This window comes from Canis lupus, chromosome 14, assembly GCF_003254725.2.
Source record: "Canis lupus dingo isolate Sandy chromosome 14, ASM325472v2, whole genome shotgun sequence".
Taxonomy (NCBI): Eukaryota; Metazoa; Chordata; class Mammalia; order Carnivora; family Canidae; genus Canis; species Canis lupus.
This window is the reverse complement of record NC_064256.1, coordinates 32,414,127-32,438,486: the sequence shown is the minus strand read 5'-3', so window position 1 is coordinate 32,438,486 and position 24,360 is coordinate 32,414,127. Positions and strand designations below refer to the sequence as shown.

The window sequence follows — 24,360 nt, the reverse complement described above, 5'->3', positions numbered from 1 at the left end:
TCATTTGAAAATCTAGAAAAGTTTGGCTCTAGAAAAGTTCAAAATCTAACTCATCGTTTTGAACCGAACAGATTCAGTCCTGACCATAAATACAAAATATTTTTCCCTCTTTCTTACTGGGTTTTCATTCATAGTGTTAATTACACAACAGAGTTTTGGAATAACGTTTTTAACAAAATTTTGGTTTTCTTTTAGGTAATCCTAAAATAGCAGGTTTACTATTTGTGTAACTTTCATATAGGAATATTGAAACATCTAGCAGCTGCAGCATATGCCAAGTACCCATCAATATGATTACATAAAAAATGACTTAAGAACCGATTTAATTAATTCAAGTAAAAGTTGAATTTAAAAAAATGCTAACTGCTTTAAAAGTAAAAATTTCTTTTCAAAATCATTTCAAGTGGGGTGCCTGGGTGGCTTGGTCGGTTAAGCAACCCACTCTTGGTTTTGGCTCAGGTCATGATAGGAGATTGAGCCTCCAGTTGAGTGGGCTTCAGCTCTGTCTTCTGGGGATTCTCTCACTGTCTCTCTTCCTTTGCCCCTTCCCTTACTCATGCACATACGTGCTCCACCACTCTTTCTTCTCTTTCTCTCTCTCTCTAAAAATAAACAAATGAATTTAAAAAAAAATTATCTCAAGTAAGAAAAACATAAAAATATAGATCTTTTAATTTCTAATGTTATATTGACAAAAGTTAGATAAACATGGACCAAAAAAAGTACTTTTGAAAATAAATAATACTAACAATAGACCCGTCTGACTTAATCTGCCCTGACATCTGAATAGTCCACCATTAAGCACCACTTTAGTTGAAAGCCATGAAGCCCCCAGTGAAGATAGCATCTGGGAGTGAATACATTATGCCAATAATAGCGTATTGTGAATTACTGTGAATAATACAGACTTAGCACATTAGCATCAGTAACTAGCAGGCCTCTGAGAAGAGAGAATGTAGAACTCTAACATTTAAATTTTATGTGAGGGAGGAAAGAAAAGTGAAGTGCCTCTGGTTTAGGCCCTAACAGGTAGAAAGAGGGTTCGTGAAGATTAAAGGACAGAAAAGCTTTAAGGCAGAGAAAATGTTTTTAGATAATTTTTACACATTAAGATCACTTTTTATTTTGAAGACTAGGAAATTTAGGATCAAAGAAACTAACAAAAAAAGGGAAATGGTGAACGGCAGCCCTAGAAACAAACTTTGCTGATGTCACAAGCTACCTAGCAGCACTGATACCACTTCTGGTTTTTTGGATAATTACACTCTCAATCAGAACTAGAAAATTGTTCCAAGTCATATTAACATTACAAATCAAACTATTTCATATTTATTGTCATAAGAATCCAATCTAGTTTTGAATGTTAATCCACTACAATAATGCATGTTGTAAAGACTGAGGAAGCATATGGAATAGAAATATATGGAGAGAAGATTTTAAAATAAAAACGAACAAAAAGCAACAGGAAAAGTTCATGATTTTTTTTCTTAATCCCCTTAATCCCGCCGTTATTGTGGGCATTCCTCAAACTCCATCTCTCTTTTGTCCCTACTTTTCTTACGTTCATGTGGCCTCCACTTACACACCATCCTGAAGACTCTCAGATATCCATCTCCAGTTCTGCCGATATCCATCTCCAGTTCTGCCGTCTTGACAATGATTAATCCTTATCTCTCTCAGTGCCCTCAGAGAAACTCTTAGGTGACCTGGTGCCAGGGCCAACTGCAAGTCCAGATAATGAACACGGTACTTCACTCTTCCTGAAGGAAGGCACAGCATACAAAATCTATCTCCCTCTGTATATTCTTTGTCTTGTCTCCTGTGTGTCTGGTAAGAAAACCTCCATTGCATTACCGTGTTTAAAACACTGTCATTTTCATCTTAGGCTCAGCCTTTATCCCGGGATGCAGTCACAAGAGATGTCTACTCCTTTCTAATGATGGCACTGTCCTCACCACATGCCTACATTTCTCAGCCACTGAACTTGTTCTATTCCTTCACTTTTACCCAATCCATCCTAAAGGCGTATTTTTTTAATTGTGGTTTTAAAAAAAAAGCCACACAGCATAAGATCTACTCTCATAACAACTTTTAAGTGTAGTGTACAGTATTAGTAACTGTAACTACAATGTTGTACATCAACTCTCTAGAACTTTTTCATCTTGCCTGACTGATATTTTACACCCACTGAAGAGTAACTTCCCATTTTTTCCTCTCCCTGGTCCCTGGCGACGATCATTACTGCTTTCTTTCTGAGTTTGACATTTATAACTTGCATAAATGGATTCAAGCAGAATATGTCCTTCTGTAACTGGCTCATTTCCCTTAGCATAAGTTACTTGAGGGTAATCCATGTTGTAGCATATGACAGGATATACTTTCTTATGGCTAAATAATACTCCGCGGTATGTATGCCACATTTTCTCTATCCATTTGTCTGTTGATGGATATTTAGGTTGTTTCTACCTCTTGGCTACTGTGAATTGAATATTGCAATGAATACAGGACTGCTAACATTTCTTTAACATCCTGATTACAGGGATGCCTGGGTGGCTCAGTGGTTGAGCATCTGCCTTCAGCTCAGGGTATGATCCTGGAGACCCAGATCTGGTCCCACACTGGGCTCCCTACATGGAGCCTGCTTCTCCCTCTGCCTGTATCTTTGCCTCTTTCTCTCTGTGTGTCTCTCATGAATAAATAAAATATTTTTTTTTAAATCCTGATTTCAACTCTTTTGGATGTATATGAAGCACGACTGATGGATCATATCGTAGCTCTAGTTTTCATACTTGAGGAACCTCCATACTGTTTTCCATAGCAGCTGCACCATTTTGCATTCCCACCAACAGTGCATAGGAGCTCCAAATTCTCCATATCCTCACCAACACTTGTTACTCTGTTTGTTTTTTTTTTAAATGTCCACATAACAGCTGTGAGGTGATATATCATTGTTTTGACTTGTATTTCCCCAATAATTAGCAATAGCGAGCATCTTTTCGTACACCTGTTAGCCATCTGTACTGTCTTCTTTGGAGAAATAGCTATTCAAGCTCTTTGCCCATTTTAACTGGGTTATTTATTTATTTGTTTATTTTTGCCATCGAGTTGTAGGAGTTCCTTATATGTTTTGGATATTAACACCTTATAAGTAAAATACATGTTTCATTAATATTTTCTCCCATTCTATATGTTGACTTTTTTATTCTGTTGAGAGTTTTCTTTGCCGTACAAAACCTGTTTATTTCTGCTTTTGCTGCCTGTGCTTTTGGTGTCATATACAAGAAATCATTGCCAAGGCTAATGTTATGAACTTTTCCTCTTTATTTTTGCCTGGGAGTTTTATAGTTTAAGGTATTATACTTAAGTCTTTAATCCATTTTGAGTTCATTTTTGTGTATGGTATAAGATAATGGTCTAATGTCATACAAAGAGGCATTTAAAAAGCTCTAATTTTATATCTTATTAAGTATACATACATATGTAGTAAAACTTAAACACAAATTAAAGAATAAAAATTCAGAATTGTGTTTACCCTTCTGGGCGGGGGGGAGTTAAGGGAGGAGACAGTGCTGATGGCAGCTATATTACTTTCCTAAGTTGGTTATGCGTACCTAGTATTCCATTATATGTATAGACACACACACACACACACACACAATTTTATAATAAAATGAGAGTAAAAATGTTTATTTTTAAAGAGTAAAAAAAATCCCTATACTTTTTTGTTAAAAAAATACTTTTTTAAAAAAAATGAATCTAATACCTTTTAAATTTTTTTTAATTCCAAAACATCCCTGATACACATTTTAGCATAATAACTTAACTCTACTTAAAAGGTTCCAGCTCTGATGTAAAAAGTCTAACATCCATTGGGTGGAGCACTGCCCTCTATTTTTAACCATGTAGATAAAATTCTATTGACAATTAATTCTACAAAAACAATTCATACAAACTTTATTTTTATTTATTCACTTCTTTCTACCAAATCTCACAATGAAATAAAATTCAAAGATGACTTGCTACACAAACTTACTGAAAAAACAATGAACAAAGAGATCTCTATTCTCTGACAGAAAATCTCTAGTCAAGAACTATTATTGCCAGTGCCTGAAGGTGGGCACTTGATCAGGACTGCATCATGATCTATGACAAGGTTTCTCAACCTCAGCACTACTGTTATTTTGGGTCAAAGAACTCTTTGTTGTGTGAGGTTGTTCTGTCATTGTTGGATACTTAACAGCATCTCTGGCCTCTTCCCACTAGAAGCCAGTAGCACAGTAGTCTCCAGTTGTAATCTTCAAAAAGGTCTCCAGTCATTGCTAAAGGATAAAACCGCCCCCCAGTTGAAAACCACTGCCCTTTGTGAATGACACACCCTAGAGAGAGGTGCACTCAGCAACAGCACCCAGAAGCCTTGACAATGGAAATACAAATTATGAACAAAGTGCTAAGTTAAGCAATTTACACATTAGGGGAAATAAATTTATATCAGTATAAATAATGTATTATTATTTCCTTGAATACTATATAGCTACATGAAGATAAAATAAGGAAGGGCACCTGGGTGGCTCAGTCAGTTAAGCATCTGCCTTGAGCTCAAGTCATGATCCCAGGGTCCTGGAATCAAGCCCTGGCATCATTGGGCTCTCTGCTCAGTGGGGAGTCTGCTTTTCCCTCTCCCTTTCCCCTCCCCCATTCTTATACACTCTCTCTCTCTCTTTCAAATCAGTTGCCTCCCTGATGTACTCCCTTCAAAGTTCCAAAAGCATTTCAGTTGAGATGTTCAAAGCCTGCTCATCTTCCAGTTTGCCCCATTTTCATATATGACATCTCCCTGGATCCAGCTGCTCATGCCATAGGATCAGAAGTGACATTTTCCTCATCCTTATTTTCACGTCTAATTGTTTATCAATTCCTATTTATTACACTGGATCTCTCAGTTCAGTCCACTGCCTTCAACCCTACTGGTACTACCTACTGCAAGCTACCATCATTTCTGGACTGGGCTACTTACTTTAAGAGTTTTCTAACCTGTTTCTTTTTTTATTTTTAAATATTTTATTTATTTATTCATGCGAGACACAGGAAGAGAAACAGAGACACAGGCAGAGGGAGGAGAAGCAGGCCTCATGCAAGGAGCCCAATGTGGGACTCCATCCCAGGAATCTGGGATTGCGCCCTGAGTCAAAGGCAGACACTCAACTGCTGAGCCACACAGGCATCCCTCTAACCTGTTTCTATGTCTACTCTTGATTCTTGAGATCCTCTCCATTTTTTAACTAATTTAAAAATAGTATTCAGATCATGCAACTTCCAGTGTAAGCTTTCAGTCACTTCTGATTGGACTTAATATGCAACTCCCTACCATGACCTACTTGACTCTGTTGCTTGGACACCTCCAAGTGATTTTTCCCTTTTACATGTTTCAACTATGCTGGCCTTTACTCTCTTTCTCAGAGAAGCCAAACTTCTTACCACTTGGCACATGCAGTTCCCTGTGACTTAGAAGGATCTTTCTGTCATTCAGGCACATCTTAAAGTGAGCATCCTTTGATAGAGACTTCCCCTGATCCCTCAAACTATAAATGACATGCTATATAAATTTTTAACATGTATCCTATCATACAACTCATATAAAACCCTTATGAGCTTGATATCATTTTACAGATAAAGAAATTGAGGCTTAGGGAGGTTAGTAAGATTTCCAAATCACAAAGTAACAGAACTTGAGCCATGGCTCTCTAATCTCGGAGCTTGGTCTCTTATATACCAACCTTTCACAGTGTAGTTAGACCAAAGATGGTAGGATATGTTTTATGAACTACAGCTTCACTCACTTCATAAAATTTTGTTCACCCACTAGTCTGCAAGCATTCTGAGGGTAGAAGCTGTGATTATGACCTCTAAATCTCCAAGGCATGTGATACTAAAAAATCTGTGATGAAAGGATCTAAAGAATAACAACAACAAAGACAGAGAGAGAGAGAGAGAGAGAGAGAGAGAGAGAGAGAGAGAAAGAAACACTTAAGGAAAAATAAATGCTTTTTTTGTTCAGGATTTTTAACAAAATAGGGGATCCCTGGGTGGGTCAGCGGTTTAGCGCCTGTCTTTGGCCCAGGGCGGGATCCTGGAGCCCCAGGATCGAGTCCCACATCGGGCTGCCAGCATGGAGCCTGTCTCTCTCTCTGCCTGTGTCTCTGCCTCTCTCTCTATGTCTATCATAAATAAATAAAATATTAAAAAAAAGATTTTAACAAAATATTTAATCCCCAAAACAGCAGTGACATAAAAGCAATGACAAATATTAAAGGTTAGGACAGAAAAAGTCGATAAGGAAGCACGAGCACGTTGGTGTTCAGTCACCAGTGGGGGTGACCAAAGCCATCAGAAATTACATCAGTGCGTAAAGAAGGTGACCATGACAAGCAAAATGGCACTTCTGCATTGGTCTCTAACCACAGACAGATATGAAAATTTCCAATGAATCCTTTACAAGTTATGAGTGAGGTGTTCTTATGAGATGAAGACATTGGAGAAAAGAAAACACAGGTACGGAACAATTCTGCAAAAAAATGGTTTGTAGTCACCAGTACTAACTAGCCTCCTTGGTTTCTCAAAAATTTAAGAATCCAAGGATGCTTTCTATGATCTTTCCAACTTTACTCCCTCCCCCACCAGCAGTGTCAACTTCATTCATCTCCTATTTTCTCTGCCAAAAGACAGCAGGATTTGGAATTTCTTCCAATGTTTTTATAAGTAAAGGTTGGTGGATCCTATCAAGGTGACAAAAGTTCTGTAGCCAATGAAGGAAAAATAAAGATGAAAGATTGCTGAATCTACCCGATTGTCTGATAAGTCAATTATTTTATATCTGATATTTTCATTTTTAGCTGGAAATTCCAGACAGCATCCCTTTCAGTAAAGGAAAATTTTTTTAAAAACTATTACTCCACTGGAGGAAAAAAAAAAAAATTCTCCAAAGTTGTGAAATTAACCTCTTCCTTCATTCACACATTTGGTTCTATTTTTACAGTTGTACCAGAAGTCTAAAAGAAAAAGCACTGAAAGTCAATCTCAGGTTTCTAAAATGTCTGACTGTGCATGACCCAGTTCTCTTCAGCACCTCCCGGAAGATTCAGCCAATTTTTATTTCGGCAGTGCATCAGTGTTTATCATTTGTTTTACAACAGTGCTGCATGTTCTTGAAAATTGACGCAGATGAATTTCACCCATCGTTTACAAAAACTCAAGAGAGACAAATGGCCTTAAAAACTAAATTCGCCACTGAGGCATGGTTAATTTACTAAAACAGCATTTCTTTTTTTCCCTCTCAGTTCAATATTTACTTCCTTACAGTGGTAACTCCATCCCCACCCCCACCAATTTGTCAAGATCTGACAAATTTCCAGCTTATAATTAGGCATTATGAAAATTCACTGTGGGAAATCTATTGCTAGACAAAAGCTTTTCCATTCAGTTTGCTTTAAAGGAACACTGATGACTTTCACCTTGGGAAGAATGCTAAGAGCAAAATCATGGATGCATTTTTGACCGCATATGTATGAATAAACTGACTTCTTAGGGACAAATACTCTAAGAAGTGATTAAGTCAGACACACCTAGAACAAAATCCTGGCTGTCTCTTATTTGCTGGGTAATCAAAGGCAGTTTGCTTCATCCCTCATTCCTGCCTCAGTTTCCTTATCTATAAAGTGAGAACACAGTAACCCTAAGTGTCATATAGGGATACTAAGGGTATTAAATGAAAAAAAACTATGCAGTACAGTGTCAGGCACATAGTAAATGCTTAGTCAATCGCAGTCATTGGCATTTTTACTAATAACAGAGAAAAAGTACAGAGTAGAGAAGGTCCTTGCCTCCCTACTTGCTGTCATCTTCAGAATTTCACCATCCTCATTATTAATGAAAAAAGTGTCTAGGCAGCTTGCAGACCTGGAAGGCCAGAGCAAGCCTACAAAGTTCTGTCTCTGAGAGACAGAACAAGAGTTCAGATGTCAGGTGGTCTCCCAGGACTAGAAGCCATGCTGCGTAGGCCCAATGGCAATATACCCCTTTCTTAGGGATGAGAGGAGCCCATGACTCTCCCCTCAAATTACTTCTCCTTGCTCTGTGAGGGGAGGCAAATTTCTAATCCCCCATCCTCAAAGCAAGAGGATGGCAAGACAAGCTCTGATACTCTTTTCAGAGAGAATTATTTTGGAGCTGGTAGGGAAGAGCAAGAGCTGGGAGTTTTCAGGAGCCCAAGAGCAAGTAAGATGTCTCCAGGGACACTTTTCCTGGCCTCATATCATCAAATAATCAAAAGAAAACAATGGTCAGAAAACAATCAAGTATGCTCAGACACATGTTTGGCTTTCTGTCTGAACAGAGCTCATCCCTCCTCTCACTCTAATCATTTCAGCAAACAGTTGTGAAGCTAACATACAGTGAACACTCTCTGTTCTCAGCTCTTTGCCAAGTCTTTCCACATGCACAGATGGTCTCATTGTCTCCTATCCTCAAAAAAATCAATGCTATAGTTTATCTTCATTTTTCAGGTGAGAAACCGAGGTATAGAAAGACTAGGAAACCCTCAAAAACACTGCATTGCATGGAGCCAAAATTTGACCCCAAGCAGTCTAGCTCCAGAGTATACAATCTTCACTAATCTTCTAATTCCACTGGCCAAACAACTGGAAAGTTGGTCTTGCTTTCTCTGACTCAGGATTCAATTTTCTGTAATGATATTTCTCTAAAACTTGTATTACTAAACAGATAGGAACCGTGAGGAGATTCTAGGCCTCTTTCATTTAATGTTCAGAATTGGCACACTTAAAATATTGCAAGCCTACTAGAATAGAGTGGGGAGATTGTCACAGAGGTGTGGATGAAACAGCCTGGATCCTGAGTCCCTCAGTCTGGAAGCTGTTTGACAGTGCATGGGCAATCTATGCACTGTGCACTCTACTTCTGCTTGTATTTGAGATTTTCCATAATAAAAAGATAAAAACCAAGAGGAACTTAAACTACAAGCAAGATAGCTGAAGACCTTAAGCCATTTCAGGATCGAGAGGAACATTTGGTTCAGTGACTCAATGTCTCTACTGATAATTACAAAGTCTAGAGTACAAGAACTAAGGGTGCAGGAACTTATTTATCAAAAATTATACTAGTACAAGAATCCTCCCCCATGAGCATTTTACTGTGATCTACATGGGGCAGTGAAGATATCCCAGGAGTTGAATCTTCTGCTCACTCTAACATTTGCTGTTCCTGGAGCTACTGCTGCTGATAGAAAAACCTTTTGCTTCCCTCCTCGTGGCAGGTTTATCTTTCCACAGCCTATAAACACTAAAGACTATTTGCATAGTCAAACTTAAAAATTTCCACATCTTTATCCCTTTTACAGTTTTCCTAAAAGATTAAAAGAAAGAAACTTACCCATTCTGTTGTACATTCCCCCTATGCCAAAGTGTGCTGTGGTTTCAAAAACTAGCCCAGTCCTTCTGAACTTTTCTGTATCCGTTATAATATTAAAGAGCCACAAGGAAGGGAAGTGGTTAGTCAACTTGCTAATTTTATCAGTCCCTCCCACTGGTTAAATAGTACCTGATGCTACAGACCCAAAATCAGTTTTCCAGCTCACTTCTCTGCTATAGCACAACTTGATGAAAACAATCTAACTTGAGGAGAAAGAGAGTGACAATATCTAGTTCGTAGGCATGAGAGACAGTTAATGAATGAACATTTTATTACTATTAATAAGAAGCCTAACAGACTACAGAAACCAGCGATTTTACAAAATGAGGAGGAGGAAGAGAGAGAATGTCTGTCAGCTCCATACTCTAAGCACAGTCTCAGCTGGGTGGGAAGGGGAGTGATTTTTAATGCAATCAGAGGACGTGTGGGAAGTAGCTGGTGGTTCATTTGTTGATAAATTTTCTGTCCTGGAATGAAGCCAGTTTACCGGATATAGAAACTTCCACAACTTGGGGCCCTGGCTCCGTTGATTCTCTTCCTCTGGAGTTTAGCAATTAAAATATAGGAACAAGTAGCAGACGTGTGCCTCTGGACGAGGGAAAATTTAATGTCCTCTAAAGAAGCTCTCAACTGTTTTCTAGTTGTAAATGTCTGTAGTAAATGAAAAGATAATATTGAACCTGAAGACAGATTTTAATGAAATAAAATAATTCTGACATGACAATCTAATTCCAAAAGGTTGCAATATACAAAACACTGTCACCCCAGAACTCTGTACCACAAAATTTCCTGAGTTATTTCAACGTGTGGCATTTGAATTAAATCTGGAGTACTCACTTTAAAGTGTATCCCATCATATCAGGAAAAATCAGATAAGGAAAGGAAAAACTTTGGAGAGCTATTGAATTTATTTTCCACTCCCATAAGTTTGTTTTCTAATTAGAGCTAAGAAAATGTACTAGACTGAAGTGAAGCACCAGTCATGCCTTGTTCTGAGATGCCAGCTACAATTTGCCTTGAAGAGAACAAATGCACAGTTCTAAGCCCTCAAGGTCATATCTTCATACATCTTTAAGAGGAGGAGTAAACAGCTAAAATCAACATTCACACCCTTGACTTTCTCAGTTACATCTGTAGCTTCTGTAGCTTCAAGGAAGGAAGAGGAAAAGACACAGAGCTCTACAGCAAAAAGAAGGAAAGAAAAATGAAAAGGAATCATTTGTTCCTTCTCAAAAATTCACTGCAATATCCCTAGGCTTCTACATTCAGGTGAACCTCCTCAGCCTCTCCCAGAAATCCTACAGCATACTTCATCATCCTCTCAGTAGAGCCCTAGATTATTTCTATGTAATATCTTTCTAGAAGACTGTAAGCCTCTTCAGGACTTAGATACACTCACGATGCCTACCTAGAACATTAAGCTTATCAAGCACAAAGCCCCACTTTTTAAAAAAGATTTTATTTATTTATTCATGTGAGACACACAGAGAGAGGCAGAGACACAGGCAGAGGGAGAAGCAGGCACAGTTGGGGAGCCCAATGCAAGTCTAGACCACCAGACCCCAGGACCACAATCTGAGCCAAAAGGCAGAAGCTCAATTGCTGAGCCACCCAGGCTTCCCAAAAGCCCCACTTTAAAATAAGTATTTCACAATGCTCTTTTGATAACCTAAACTGACACTTAGATTCTAAATCCAAATTCTATACAGTATATTTTTCAAGATTAATAAAGAGCTCCCACACATGAGTATTTACATGTCTCAGAAGTTCTCCAATGCTTTCCCTACTACCCAATGAGTAAAACCAAATTGAAGAAATGTAGCAAGAAGCCAGTCTTTACAAGAAAGGTAGGCAAGTGAGAGACTGGACAATTGAGTGCACATGAAAATAAAATCTAGTGTTAAAACAAGAAACGATAAATCAGATTTATTAGCACATGAGAAAGTAAAAGGAAAGTAAGATTACCTGAAATGCAGATAACATGCTAAGGCAAATTCCAGACCAAAGATATAAAGAAAACATGAAAAATGATTAATATTCTCTTGCAGGAGCTGAGAATTATCCCTTCTTCATAAAAAACTTTAAAGGTGCATGAATTTCCCTTTTTTCAATACTGAACAAGGGAACTAGAAATGCACACTGATAACGTGCTGTGTGTGTAGGTTAAAATACCATAAGCCATGCTGCTGTGACATGATTTTCCAAACGGTGACCAATTCATCATTAAGCTTCTAATAACAAAATGTGAAATTATATGATAGTTGTAGTCATAGAAAATTCAGTGTACACTAAAATAGAATAAAATAGTTTTCATATGTGTAAAAAATTTTGTTTTTAGGCTCAAATAATTATAAAAAGGTGTTTTACCCACTATCCAAAGAAATCATTGAAATTCATGACACAAGAAAAATTTTTCCAGGTGTAGCAATGTCCCTCACATTACAAAACCGTCACATCCATGAGACTGGCCCACTAAATACTAGAAGTAACCCCGGAACATTTGGGCATCCAGAAAACATTCCCACAATTTTCCAATCCTTGCCTTAGAGATCAGGACAGCCCCATTAAAAACCACTACCCTAGACAATCCACTATCCTTGGCAACCTTAGCTGCTTCAGGGGTCAGGCAGGAATGTCAAGAAGTGAAGGAAATCAGGGGGGGATTATGTAAACGAAGAGCACATGCCTCAGCTAATATGGGCCACCATGGACTCTTACCCACCCTGACCTACAGATTATGAGCAGTGCAGAGTCTCCCATCTTTTAAGAGAAAATACATCTAGATTTCATTTTATTTTATAAAGATTTTATTTATTTATTTGGCAGAGAGCAAGGGGAGTGCCAGACAGAGGAAGAAGGAGGCTCCCCACTGAGGAAGAAGCCAGATGCAGGATTCAATCTTAAAACTCTGGGATCATGACCTAAGCCAGAGGTGGATGCTGAACTGACTGAGCCACTCAGGAGCCTCTAGACATCTAGATTTCTATATGAAATTTCATTTCAAAAGACTGGTAACACTCAGGATCATACACAATTGTTCTGCAGGTTAACATGATCTCTAACATGAACTATTTATTCAATTTAAAAAACATAGAAATTTTATAAACATAGAAACATATATAAAATATATTATGTCAAGATATGATATTCAGTGTAACAAGCAGGTGACCAAGCACTTTTATCTCATTTTGTAAAAACAATTATATATGAATTATATAGGAACAACTCTGGAGTATCTACCAATATGTTAACCGGAATTCTCTACTGATATATATATATGACTTCTTTTTTTTTTTACTTTTCAGTACTTTTCAATTTTTCTAGCATGAACACATAAGGTTTTACAATAAGAAATAAGTCATAGTAAGTATATTTAGTTTTAAAACATTAGAGGATGGTAGCTATGAAAAGCTCTTTGAACACAGTCAGAAAGGACCACAGTTAAAATGTACAAACAAATGAAATTCCTCTCAAATACTAAACTCTGCCCCATGTCAAGCACTGGCTAATGACCAGGTATAAAAATTAAGCTGTCTGCAAATCAGAAGAATGTGCTCAAGTAACAGGATTCATTATCTTGTTCCAGATAATCAGACATTATTTTATCTCCCGTATTAGACAGCCAGAGCCCACACAGGCCAGGATCTAAGAGTGAACTCATGACAAAGAAAGCACTCAAATAACTCCATTAAAAAAGATCCAGGGCTTTAAAAAAGGAAAAAATAAAAATTTCCTATGAGCTAAATAATAATAATAATAATAATAATAATAATAATAATAATAATTAGTTAACCTTTAAAATGAAGGTGCCTTAATATTAATTACCTTTTTTCTATTTACAAAATTAATATTAGAAGCTGAGTCATGTTTGAATTCAATAAAATTATTTTACTGACTTCTTCTAAGGCTTAAGAAATACTTTATAAAACCCCTCTTCTTTATAAGGCAGTTTTATCCTTCAATCTGTTGAAGACTGGGACCATATTTTACTCCTATAAAAGCTTATTTTCTCCCAAATTAGAAACATTTCAAAGCTGATCCTCCTAGGAACCAAACACGACATGTTAGAAGAATAAGCTAAGATCTTGAAAAATCATACATAATAAGACTGTTTAAAATGCCCAGGTATACACACTAAAAATGCTGCAATCACTTTTGATGTTTTTGGAATTTATAAAAATGTACTACCAGACTATATAGAAAGGAACATTTAGAATCATAGAATTGGTGTGGAAATGATGATACAATCTCTGGAGATGTTACTTTTTCTTGTTAGAGAGTACAGTCATGCCAGTGCTTACTTTGAAAGGAAAACCACCCTTTTTCCAGTCTTAAACTATATGCTGACTAGAGCTTCAGTCCCTAAATATGTTTTCAAGTTTATTCATTTCCATTCTGCAGAATCAGAAGATTATACAGTTTATGAACTAAAACTTTCCTTTCAGTTATGTCTTTCAATTTTGATGACAAAAGCAGATGTTTGCAGGTTTGAAAGTTGCTAGTTCAACACTGTTGGGGAACCCAGGGTAAATGCAACAAAATAACCAATTGCCCAGCTTCAAAGGTGATATGAAAATCTCATAAGAATAGTATCATGCAGTATGTCTTTCTGAAGAAAGCATCCCAGATGTAGTCTCTTTAAAATGCTTTAAGCATTTGACTAAATTAGTGGCTAAGGTGATTATTTTTAGCCAAGATCTTGCTTACTGACATATATTTAAACAAAATTTTTAAAACTGCCATTGAATACATTGCTGGGAAGGGTGTGTGTGTGTGTGTGTGTGTGTGTGTGTGTGCGTGTGCATAAAATATATATATATGTATATATATATATAGTAATATATATAACTAAGGAATATATATATATTCCTTAGTAAATATAACACATAGTATTTAACTTCACTAATAAATAAATGCAGATCATGAAATATTAACCTTTTTACTTTCAGTTGAGGCTAACATAACATGATGACGAGCATAAGACATAAAAAGTATTCTCATATATTACTGAGAAGAATGTAAATTGGTACACCTTTCCTGGAGAAAAAAATTGTCACAATTTATCAAGAATCTTTTTAAAGGCTCATGCTCTTTGAGAGTGACTCTGTTCCTAGGAATCATTTATAAAGAAAAAGAAAAAAAAAGATGTGAAATGGTGATTTATGTAAATGAATTTCCATTACACTATTTGTTTTTATTTTTTAATATTTTAAATGAATTTCGATTTGCCAACATATAGTATAACACCCAGTGCTCATCCCATCAAGTGCTCCCCTCAGTGCCCATCACTCAGTCACCCCATCTTCCCACCCACCTCCCCTTCCACTACCCCTTGTTTGTTTCCCAGAGTTAAAAGTCTTTCATGTTTTGTCACCCTCTCCAATTTTTCCCCCTCATTTTCCTTCCTTTCCCCTATAATCCCTTTCACTATTTCTTATATTCCCTACACTGTTATTTTAAATATTGTTGAACACCTGTAAATTGTCTATATGCCCAATATAAGGGCAATAATAAAAGAAATTATGGTATAATTACAAGACAGATTTTAATAAAACCTCTAAAAATCATGGTATTAAAATATTTAATGATGCTAAAAATTGTTTATAATACAATGTTAGGTAAAAAAGATGCATAAATATGGGTGTACTATGATCCATTTCTTGGAACACAAACATTCTCCATTTACAATCTTACACATAAAATGTATCCACATATTCAACAGAAAAAGACTAAAAGCCAAGAATATGAAGAATAATTCTCTCTGGGTGGTATAATTATAGATAAATTTTACATTCTTCTTTTTATCTTTTCTTTTTAACCAAGTTTTCTACTTTGAGTATCGGAAAATAAATATTTCATAAATCTGAAGACATCAAAAAATTGTGCAGTACCTTTCATGAATGTCAGAATCTTCTCCATTATCTCAGCACCCTTTACTTGGCTTTTGGCTTTAAAAGTATATTTTATTGTTACTTTGGCTTTGTGGATTTCTCATTTTATTCCTTGATAAAGTGAAGCTTGCCTGCCAACTCAGATGATTTAGGGTGAAATCAACTTTATGTTAATGTGTTACGTTATGTTAATGTATCAGCCAGTCATCTTAGTTACTCCACAAGATTCCATTACTCTTAAAAACAGACTGCTAAAATCTACATCCAATTTATTGCAAAATGAATAAGCAAACTTTTACGTAGGGCAATAGTTAACAGTGAGTGTTGAATTTAAATCAAGTGAATGAGAAAATTGTCTTTAGTCTCCATAATATCAAACACTTGAAAATTTTAACTCGCTTAATTATCTCAACAATCTTGAGAGTTAAGTTTTCTTCCATCGACTTTACAGATGAGATAAGTTTCCCAAACACCGGGTAAATTGACCAAGGTCTCATATTTGGTAAATGGAGGAACACAACTGACTACAGATAATTCTGACCACAAAACCAATGTCTTCCATATAAAAAGAAGGTTATTGCTGTTTTTTTTTAATCCAAATAGTTTACCTGAGGTGGTCTTAAAATTACAGACAACTTAAAAAAATCTTTAAAGACTATGAAATAAATTAGATTCCAAATGAGAACAAAACACATTTTTCTCCTCTGTGGTTACTATGATGGAAGATGAAATAACTAACAGAACTGGAAAACACACACTCACACACACAGACACACACACACACAATTGAATATATAATTGAGGTCATGTTTTCTGAGTCAAAAATCAGAACACATGACACAGAAATGGTCTGAGTCTTATATGTTTCATGTAACCATCATTTCTCCACCGTTTTATGGGGGTAAAAAAAGTCTAAATAGGCATCTTGTATATTATTTGTAAACACTAAATAAAACTGACTTTTTTTTTAACTTTAAAGGGAAAGTTTTAATTACTATACAAATAATATATGATCATCAAATCAAATAACAGAAAAAATATAGGGGGACAGAAAAAAAAACTGCCCACCATTCCTGTACTACAAAAATAGCCATTGTTGATGTGTTAACCTCCCAGACTTCTTTCTATTCACATACAAAATAGCAAAGTAGCACTTAAGAAACTGAAGGCTGGTTAAATTGGCCAAGTAAGTATAGTTAGTGACATGAGGTAAGGTTTGCACAGACATGTGTCCATCTCCCACAGGATTGTTTTTCCTACCTCCCATTTTGCCTAGGGTAGGGGGATGGGTGGAAGACTCCGCAAACACAAGAAAAAGGGGGCATTGCTTTGTCCATTTTTCATACTTTTCTAAAATCCAAAATGTTAGGTGGTTGACTCTGCCATTTACTACTATTTGAGCAAATCACTCAATTTCCCCAGGCTAAATGTTCCCACCTATAAATAATAGTGATAACTTCCAAGAGTTGTGAGTCAATGATTCAGTAATTAAATTGAATTAAATTTTAGTAGTTAGAAATCTCTGTTTTAGAACACAACACTCAGCATAAAGATGCAATGCTAACCTTTAGAATCTTAAATGAATTAATTAAAATGCCATTTGGACCATGTGTACTGAAGACAATCAAGAAGAATGTGCAAAGAGGAATGATAATCAGTTCAATAAATAATAGCCCACTGTTAGACTACCTGTGACATAAACTTGGTATTCCACAAAGTTTACAAATAAATCTTTTACTCACCTTTGATTTATCATCTCTCTTCTTACATGATTACTATGCTCTCCTATGGAGTGCCTCCCTCTCCTGGGTTAAGGTGTGCTTTGAGTATTAGAACACCAAGGATCAGAAAAGGGTCAAAGAATTCCACATGTTCTTTATTGGTTTCTAAATACAGTGCCTAAAAAACATTCAGAATTTCCAACGTTTCTTTCAGGCCCTGGTTCCAAGGATGAGAAATGTCAATCACTAAAACAGCCCTGAGTTCTAGCTTTTCACACAGAGACTGAGTTGTGTCTCTGAATATAAGTGAATTGTACCCTGCAACATGCAGCAAAAGGAAGGAGTACCCAAACCTACATAGCTATGGCCCCATTGTGAAATGCAATTACAACATCCTTTTGCCTCTTGGGATACAAAGGAGTAAGTCCCTCAACTAAATCACACACAATCCAAATGAGCTGCATTCCTTTCAAGTAGTTTCCACCAAGTGATAATCACTTTCCCTCAGCGTAAATATGTGACTTCCCTTTCTGGAAATGGTCCGGGGACCTTGCAATGTCTTGTTTAACAATAATAATCATGTTGTTTCACTCTCGTCTATTCCCCTAAGAATTAAACTGTTTTTATTTCTCAATACTACGGAGTCTCAGGGACCATTTTGGGATTTTCCTAAGAAATTTCCATAATATCCTACCACTCACTAACTAGATAGTTTTAGAAATGTTATGAAAGGCTCTGGACTTTATTTTCTCATTTATAAAATGGGGCTAATAATGCTTAGTTCACAGAATTTCTGTGAATATTAAGTAAGGTCAATTACATAGAAGCCCAGCATATTGTAAATGGTTAAAAATTAATAACTACAATTACAAGTGATCATAAACAATATTTATACAGGTTTCCTCCTCTCCATTCTGAAAAGGATATTATAATGACTGTGTGTGTGTGTCTGTGTGTGTTCTTTCAGTATCTTTTAAGGTGGCTGTAGGCTTTCGGCCCTTTTCCTACAAGCTTTACTATACAGTTTTTAAAAATCCTTTTAAGATCCATAATCCCATTGAATCCAGAATAAAATGTATATTTAGTTTCAGGCAAACAATAGTTCAACAGAAGCCCCTTCAATTTTTAATTACTCCCTCTTCCTTTTTCAAGTTCACTGCTATTCTGATTTTTTTTAATCTTGAAAGCCAGTCAGGGTACATTATTTATGTTATATTCAATAGGGAGAAAAAGAAGAAAAGGAATTTTATTCAGGACACTAACTCTAACCTTGAAATGTTATTTTCTGAACATTTGTTCTGCTCACTGAGCAATTTTTGTCTTCAAGTCAGATGTCTAAATACAGTGCTTGAGCTCTGCTTAAAGGCTAAAAATATAGACTTCGGCACAAGGTGATGGTTACAAAAGAAGGTGTTTAGAATATGGTTCAATAGAAGCTAAGGTAATTGAGCATTAGCTATATAGTTCAGCCTGAAGAATTTCTGATCTACATTGAAGCTTTGGAGTCAAATCTTAGGCCATTATCCTTTGAAATACATTTTACTTGAAAAGAGAGTCAATTAAGTAAGTGGTTTCCTGAACTCCTTCACCAGGTCCTCAATTTTCATCATTTGAAGACTGGAAGTCATGGAAGCCTTTGTCAGCCTTTCTTTTTCTAAATAGAGTACCTACAAAAACATGTTCCACAAAGCATACTGAGTTTGAACAGGAAGACTAGCCACAATGCTCATGAAGTATTTCCCTCCTCTCAAGAAAAATCTATGAATAGAAGTCAATGAATAATTATGATGCTCACTAGCACCATGTAAAACATGGCCATCATAAAGAAAGTTTATTATCCTCCAAGATATATAGATCATTTGCCAACTCTGTTTCAGACTCATAGACAAAATCTACTCTTGAATCTCATGCTTGGTCTTCCAAGGCACACTGAAATTAAAGTATCAAGGTTGGGATGGCAATAGTAAAATAAAAGAATTATCCTAGAATGAATAATTCTGACTGTTTTCCAAAGACAGTGAAGTCCATTTAATGTTTAAATTTTTATTCCTTTTGAGAAATTGGGGGAAAATAACACTGGATGAAGAAAGGGAGATTGGGTTACAAATAAAAATTTTGATGTGCTCATGAGGTAAATATTGCCTGAATGAGCGAATGAAGGAAGGAGTTATAAACAATACTAGAAAATCTCAATAGGTTATATTATTATCAAATCCTCTCTTTAAATATATAAGTAAATCTCATGAGACTATTCTATCTTTTTTAATGTTTCAGTGCCTAGAAACATACCCAACAGAGGTAGTTCCTTAACAAGTATTTGCTGAATTGATTAATACATTATCCTTTTCCTTTTCTTTCCTTTTTAACTTTTCAAACATGTTTAAGGCTAATACACAATTATTTTCTTAAACCTCTGGGAATTCCCCTTTCAACACTAGAATAGATAAGTGGAATGAAATCACAATTCCTTAATAAAATTTTCATGTAAAAAATATTTGGCCAATATACACACAGTATGTAAATTAAGCCTCTGAGAAAACTAGTTTCTAGGCAACATTTGTCCTTATTAAATGAGTAAAATGCAAACATATATACATACTGGATATACATTTAACCAATATTTTGCATCATCTCCATCATGATGTTACTGGGTAGAAAAGATCAGAACACAAAAATTTCCTCAATCAATTCATTTATTCTCATCTCATAACAATCAGAATTGCCTATAGTAAGAATAAGGACAAAATGGGTAGTAGGAAAGCCAGGTAAGCAGGTAGAGATAAAGTAGCTAACATAGGGACAACAGAATTGTATTCTAAAGGAGGTCTCCAGCTAAACTATGTTGTGTCAACTAAGTTCAATAAAATGTAGTTTATCATATTCTATCATTTTTCATAAATAAGCTTTTACTGTGTATTAGAACTTTTCTGGCAGAGGTTTAGTTGTGCTTTATTTTATAGTTAGTTGAATTTTATATATATCTGAGATAGGAGTTTGATATCTTTCAAATTTGTTTCTAAAATGACATGAAATTTACTTGAAAACTCCCAAACTTCCACACTCATATTTTTGAGTTTCCAGATTTGGACTTTCAGAATGGAATACCCACTTCTATAGCAGAGGCAGCTCTTGTTATGGGGCTAAAATGTTCAACAGAAAAAAAAAATCCTTTTTCTTGTCTGCATTAGGGAATACCTCTTCATACCTTTCAAAGTGACCTTTTAAAATCGAATGTGAAATGCATTATGCCTCTTTCCATATGCACATATTCACAATGTCCTAGGGCATTATTTCAGCAGGAAAAGTCTGGATATTTTAAAATCAATTTAAAAACAAACAAAATACTTAAGAAATAACTGCATCTTATAGAATTTTAAGTACTTCTCTTTTACCATGTTACATAAAAGGCATATCTAAATTTAGACATATGTAGATAAACATGCCAATCCCTGAAAAACCCTAGACCACAGAAGTTCTAGGGAAAAGTCTGTATTATATTAAACATGAGACTCCATTTCCTTGTTTTGAATTATTGGTGCTGCTGTGGCAACAGCACAATAGAGAACTTTGTTGCACTCTCAGCAGAGCTATTTATATTATTTAACCTCTTCCCTGAGAGTTCTTCCTCTACTGAGTTCTTCCATTATTTTAATAAAGCAGTCCATTCAAAGTTGGTTTTTTTTTTTTTTAAATCGTTGCTAAATGTGAACAAACAACACATACCTTTAAGCTGTTTAGGGCAAACATTCTAGACACAAAGCTAATCTTTTGACATGTTTTAAGTAACAAAATACCCACTTAAAAGGTTGTGAAAATAAAAGGATAATTTCTTGCAATCCAAAGGAATGGCAGAAGATTTCTAAATGCTCTAAAATTTTACCAAAATATCCAGAAATGGGAAGTTGTGAGGTCATAATTAAAACACTTCAAAGGAGGAGATTTCTACAAGATCCAAGTTCAAGGTGGTATTCCTTCCCAACTGTAGGATATTGCAAGTAGAGGGTGAGGCAAATGGCAGGGCCACAGACTAGGAAAAAAATCCAACGTTATACCAGTTCCATAGAGGTACACCTCATAAACATTTCTTTAATACTTACACTCGAGAACCAGTGATATTAATAAAACAAAGGACGAAGGGATGAGATTGAAACTGGTGATTTCTTAAACTATGAGCATTGCCTTTAGTTAGAAAACTGGCTACCCACTTAGTTGGATTCAGGGTAGGACCTTTTCATAAAATCTTTTGAACATGGTGACTGAAATTAAGTCCCATCTTTGAAAATCAAAACAACTGAAAGAAGGTGTTAGGTAATGAGAAAATGAGATAGGATAACTACCTACCAGTGAATCTTCTCCAATGACTAAGAAATGTTTGAGTAGGGGGGTAGAACAAGGCAAGCTAGGACAGTTAGGGATAAACTATCAAAAGGAAAGCAAAGAACTATCAATACTATGTACACATGAAAATTCCTCTCCCCTCGATTTATCTGTCATTTCCCCCACAGACCTATTCTCCATGTACAAAGATGTTCTCATTTTTCATTCAACTGGCCAAGACATTTCCCCTCTTCTATCCACCTTGTCTGTCCTTCTCCCCTCCTTTTTTTGCTGGCAAATGTCAGTGTTTAGACTTAGATCAGTTGTTTTGTCTGTCAGCTTGCTCAGTGTTGCCCCACTCAAGCACAGCTCATTCCCGCTTCTCCAATGTCACAGGCCATCATCCCTACTTCTGCCTGAGTGCTCCCACTCTATCATTATGAAGGTGTTTTTATCTAGTTCTCTCACTCGACTGGGGCCTCCTCCAGGGCAGTCTACAGAAAGCTCATTCATTCATCCTTATGTCTTTTTTTTTTTTTTTTTTTTAGAACTGTGCTATGATTACTGAATGACTGTAGTACTAGTATCAAAATGGATTTAAAATTAGTAATAAAAAACCATAACATGTTTCTTTAAAATTACAACGTTCCAACATGTTTTAAAATGTAAGTTGGCACGTATGATAGAATGCAAGAAGACATTTAGGGTATAGAAGAAAAAGAAGAAGGATACAAAAAGAAAAATTTAAGAGAAAAAGACAAAGAAGCCACTTTTGTCACTGTCTGCTATGACTATGAGCAAACTCAGTAAATATTCTCCTGTAAAAATTTTCTGAAGGGAATCTTATAAAGGCTAAAATGAATAAGCATTATTTCTAGTTTTATATTTGGCTCGCAAAAAAAAAGTAAATTGGGTAAGCTGTCACTCCAACTATTCATTATTTCTTTATAAAATGTAACACCACCCACTTTCTATGGAAGAAAAAAATCACATATTCTCTCTTATTAAAACCTATGCCCTCTAGAGGTGCTCTGTCAAGCTGAGAAATGGCATGTCAGGAGACATAATATGCTGCAGAGACAGATGTCCCTATTCAAAATGCATGTACAATGATCAATCACAATTCAGAACAGTCCTGAAAACTCAAGTACCACACTTAAAAAACAATTACAGAAAGACATGTTAAAATAACATCAAGAAGCTTGATACACGCTGAATGCATTATCCAAGAAATTCAAAAGAGTATTTGTAAAACAGGAGAGGATTTTGTGTTCTGCTAAGTTCCCATACAAGAATTTAAAGAGTACTGTTAGAGGAATTATTGTGCCACGGTCCACACCTGCTCTTGGGTAAGCTCCCTTTGCTTTATGCTACAAGTTAGCCATTCCATAGCTACCCGTGGCCTCTCATTAATTCCATTTCAAGTTTCAGAGAGAATTTAGTACTAGTCACTAGTAAGCATGCCTTTGATTGTTTTTTGTACGTCTGTAAACTTAAACAATAGAGCAGTGTAAACATATTTTTGAAATTATATGATTATATATGCCTAGCTAATTCATTATCAAAGCCACGTAATATTCCATCGCATGAAAATACCTATACTTTTTATCCTATTTTCCTATTGGTGGATATTTGGTTTGATTCCAGTTTTTCAGTATTATGAACAATGCTGAAATAAACATTTCTGCACATGTCACATTGTGTACACAGGGGTATCTCTGTGGTATTATACCTCCCAGTGGAATTTCTGGGTGGACACTTAGAAGGTGCACAACTTGACTACATATGCACAAATATACTGCTCTCTTTAGTGGTACTAATCTACATTTCTCCTCAGTGTGGTGAAATTGCCTACTACTCCACATCCTCACCAATACTTGGTGTTGTGAAACTTTATTATTTCGTCAGATTGATGGGTATATGCAATTGTTCAACACTTGTAGCTTCAATTTTAATTTCCCTGATTATTTTAACTGTTTAGTGGCCATTTAGATTTCATTTTATCAAAATTGGCTATTCTTATTTGTCCTGTCTGCTCTGGGTTACTTTTCTTTTTGATATCTTATATGCTAATCCTTTGTCATATTTATGTTACACATTAACCTTCCCCAGTCTGACTTTTCTCTTTCATTGTACAAATTTTAAATTTAATATTCATAATTATTGTTCATAATTATCAATCCTTTCCCTCAAAGTAGTGTTTATGTTTAGCTTAGAAAATTCTTTCACCCTCTATATCATAATTTCCAATTTTCATTTAAATGCATATGCTTAATTCATCTGAAATTGCTTTTGTGCTTTTATGAGGTAGGGATACAATTCACGTTTCTGTTCCAGTGCCATTTATCAAATAACTTCTCCCTTTTGATGATCAACATTGCTACTTCTGTCATATTTCTGGTTTCCATGTATAAACTGGTGCCTTCTTGGCTATGCAGTCTAATCCATTTGGCTATGAATAATGTACAATATCATGATTTTATAAGAAGTCTATCTATGTATGTTATAATGCCATTCTTCCCATTTTTTCTTTTTATTCATTATTGTCTTTTCTTTCCTTGACCTTTTACTCTTGCATATAAATCTGAGAATTAGGGGCAGCCCAGGTGGCTCAGCGGTTTAGCGCCACCTTCAGCCCAGGGTGTGATCCCGGAGTCCCGGGATCGAATTCCACGTCAAGCTTCCTGCATGGACCCTGCTTCTCCCTCTGCCTGTGTCTCTGCCTCTCTCTCCCTCTCTCTGTGTATCTCATGAATAAGTAAATAAAATCTTTAAAAATATAAATAAATAAATAAATAAATAAATAAATAAATAAATAAATAAATACCTGAGAATTAGCTTGTTGAATTCCATAAAAAATTCTATTGGGTACTCAATTAGAATTCCATAACTCAATTTGAGGAGAATTAACAACTTAGTAACATGGAATATTTCAATTCATAATAATAGTA

General features: G+C 35.7%; 1 protein-coding gene and 1 long non-coding RNA gene across 16 annotated transcripts in view; one reads left to right on the top strand and one right to left on the bottom strand.

The window, feature by feature from the left end:
• Window positions 1-24,360, bottom strand: part of HDAC9 (histone deacetylase 9) — a 1,020,499-nt gene that overhangs the window by 712,946 nt on the left and 283,193 nt on the right. For 3 of the 15 annotated variants that reach the window (XM_035698217.2, XM_049093665.1, XM_049093666.1), the window contains exon 1: window positions 9,442-9,535. The exons of the other annotated variants lie outside the window; for them this stretch is intronic. In XM_035698217.2, coding sequence (XP_035554110.1) covers window positions 9,442-9,457 — 16 coding nt within the window. In that variant the 5' untranslated portion in view covers window positions 9,458-9,535. Of the gene's footprint in view, window positions 1-9,441; window positions 9,536-24,360 lie in introns of those variants that run through there. 15 annotated transcript variants of the gene reach the window in all.
• The window catches only part of LOC118350526 (uncharacterized), a 45,273-nt gene that overhangs the window by 2,801 nt on the left and 18,112 nt on the right, over window positions 1-24,360 (top strand). The window contains exon 2 of the long non-coding RNA XR_004804489.2: window positions 12,307-12,525. This is a non-coding gene — a long non-coding RNA (uncharacterized LOC118350526). The remainder of the gene's footprint in view (window positions 1-12,306; window positions 12,526-24,360) is intronic.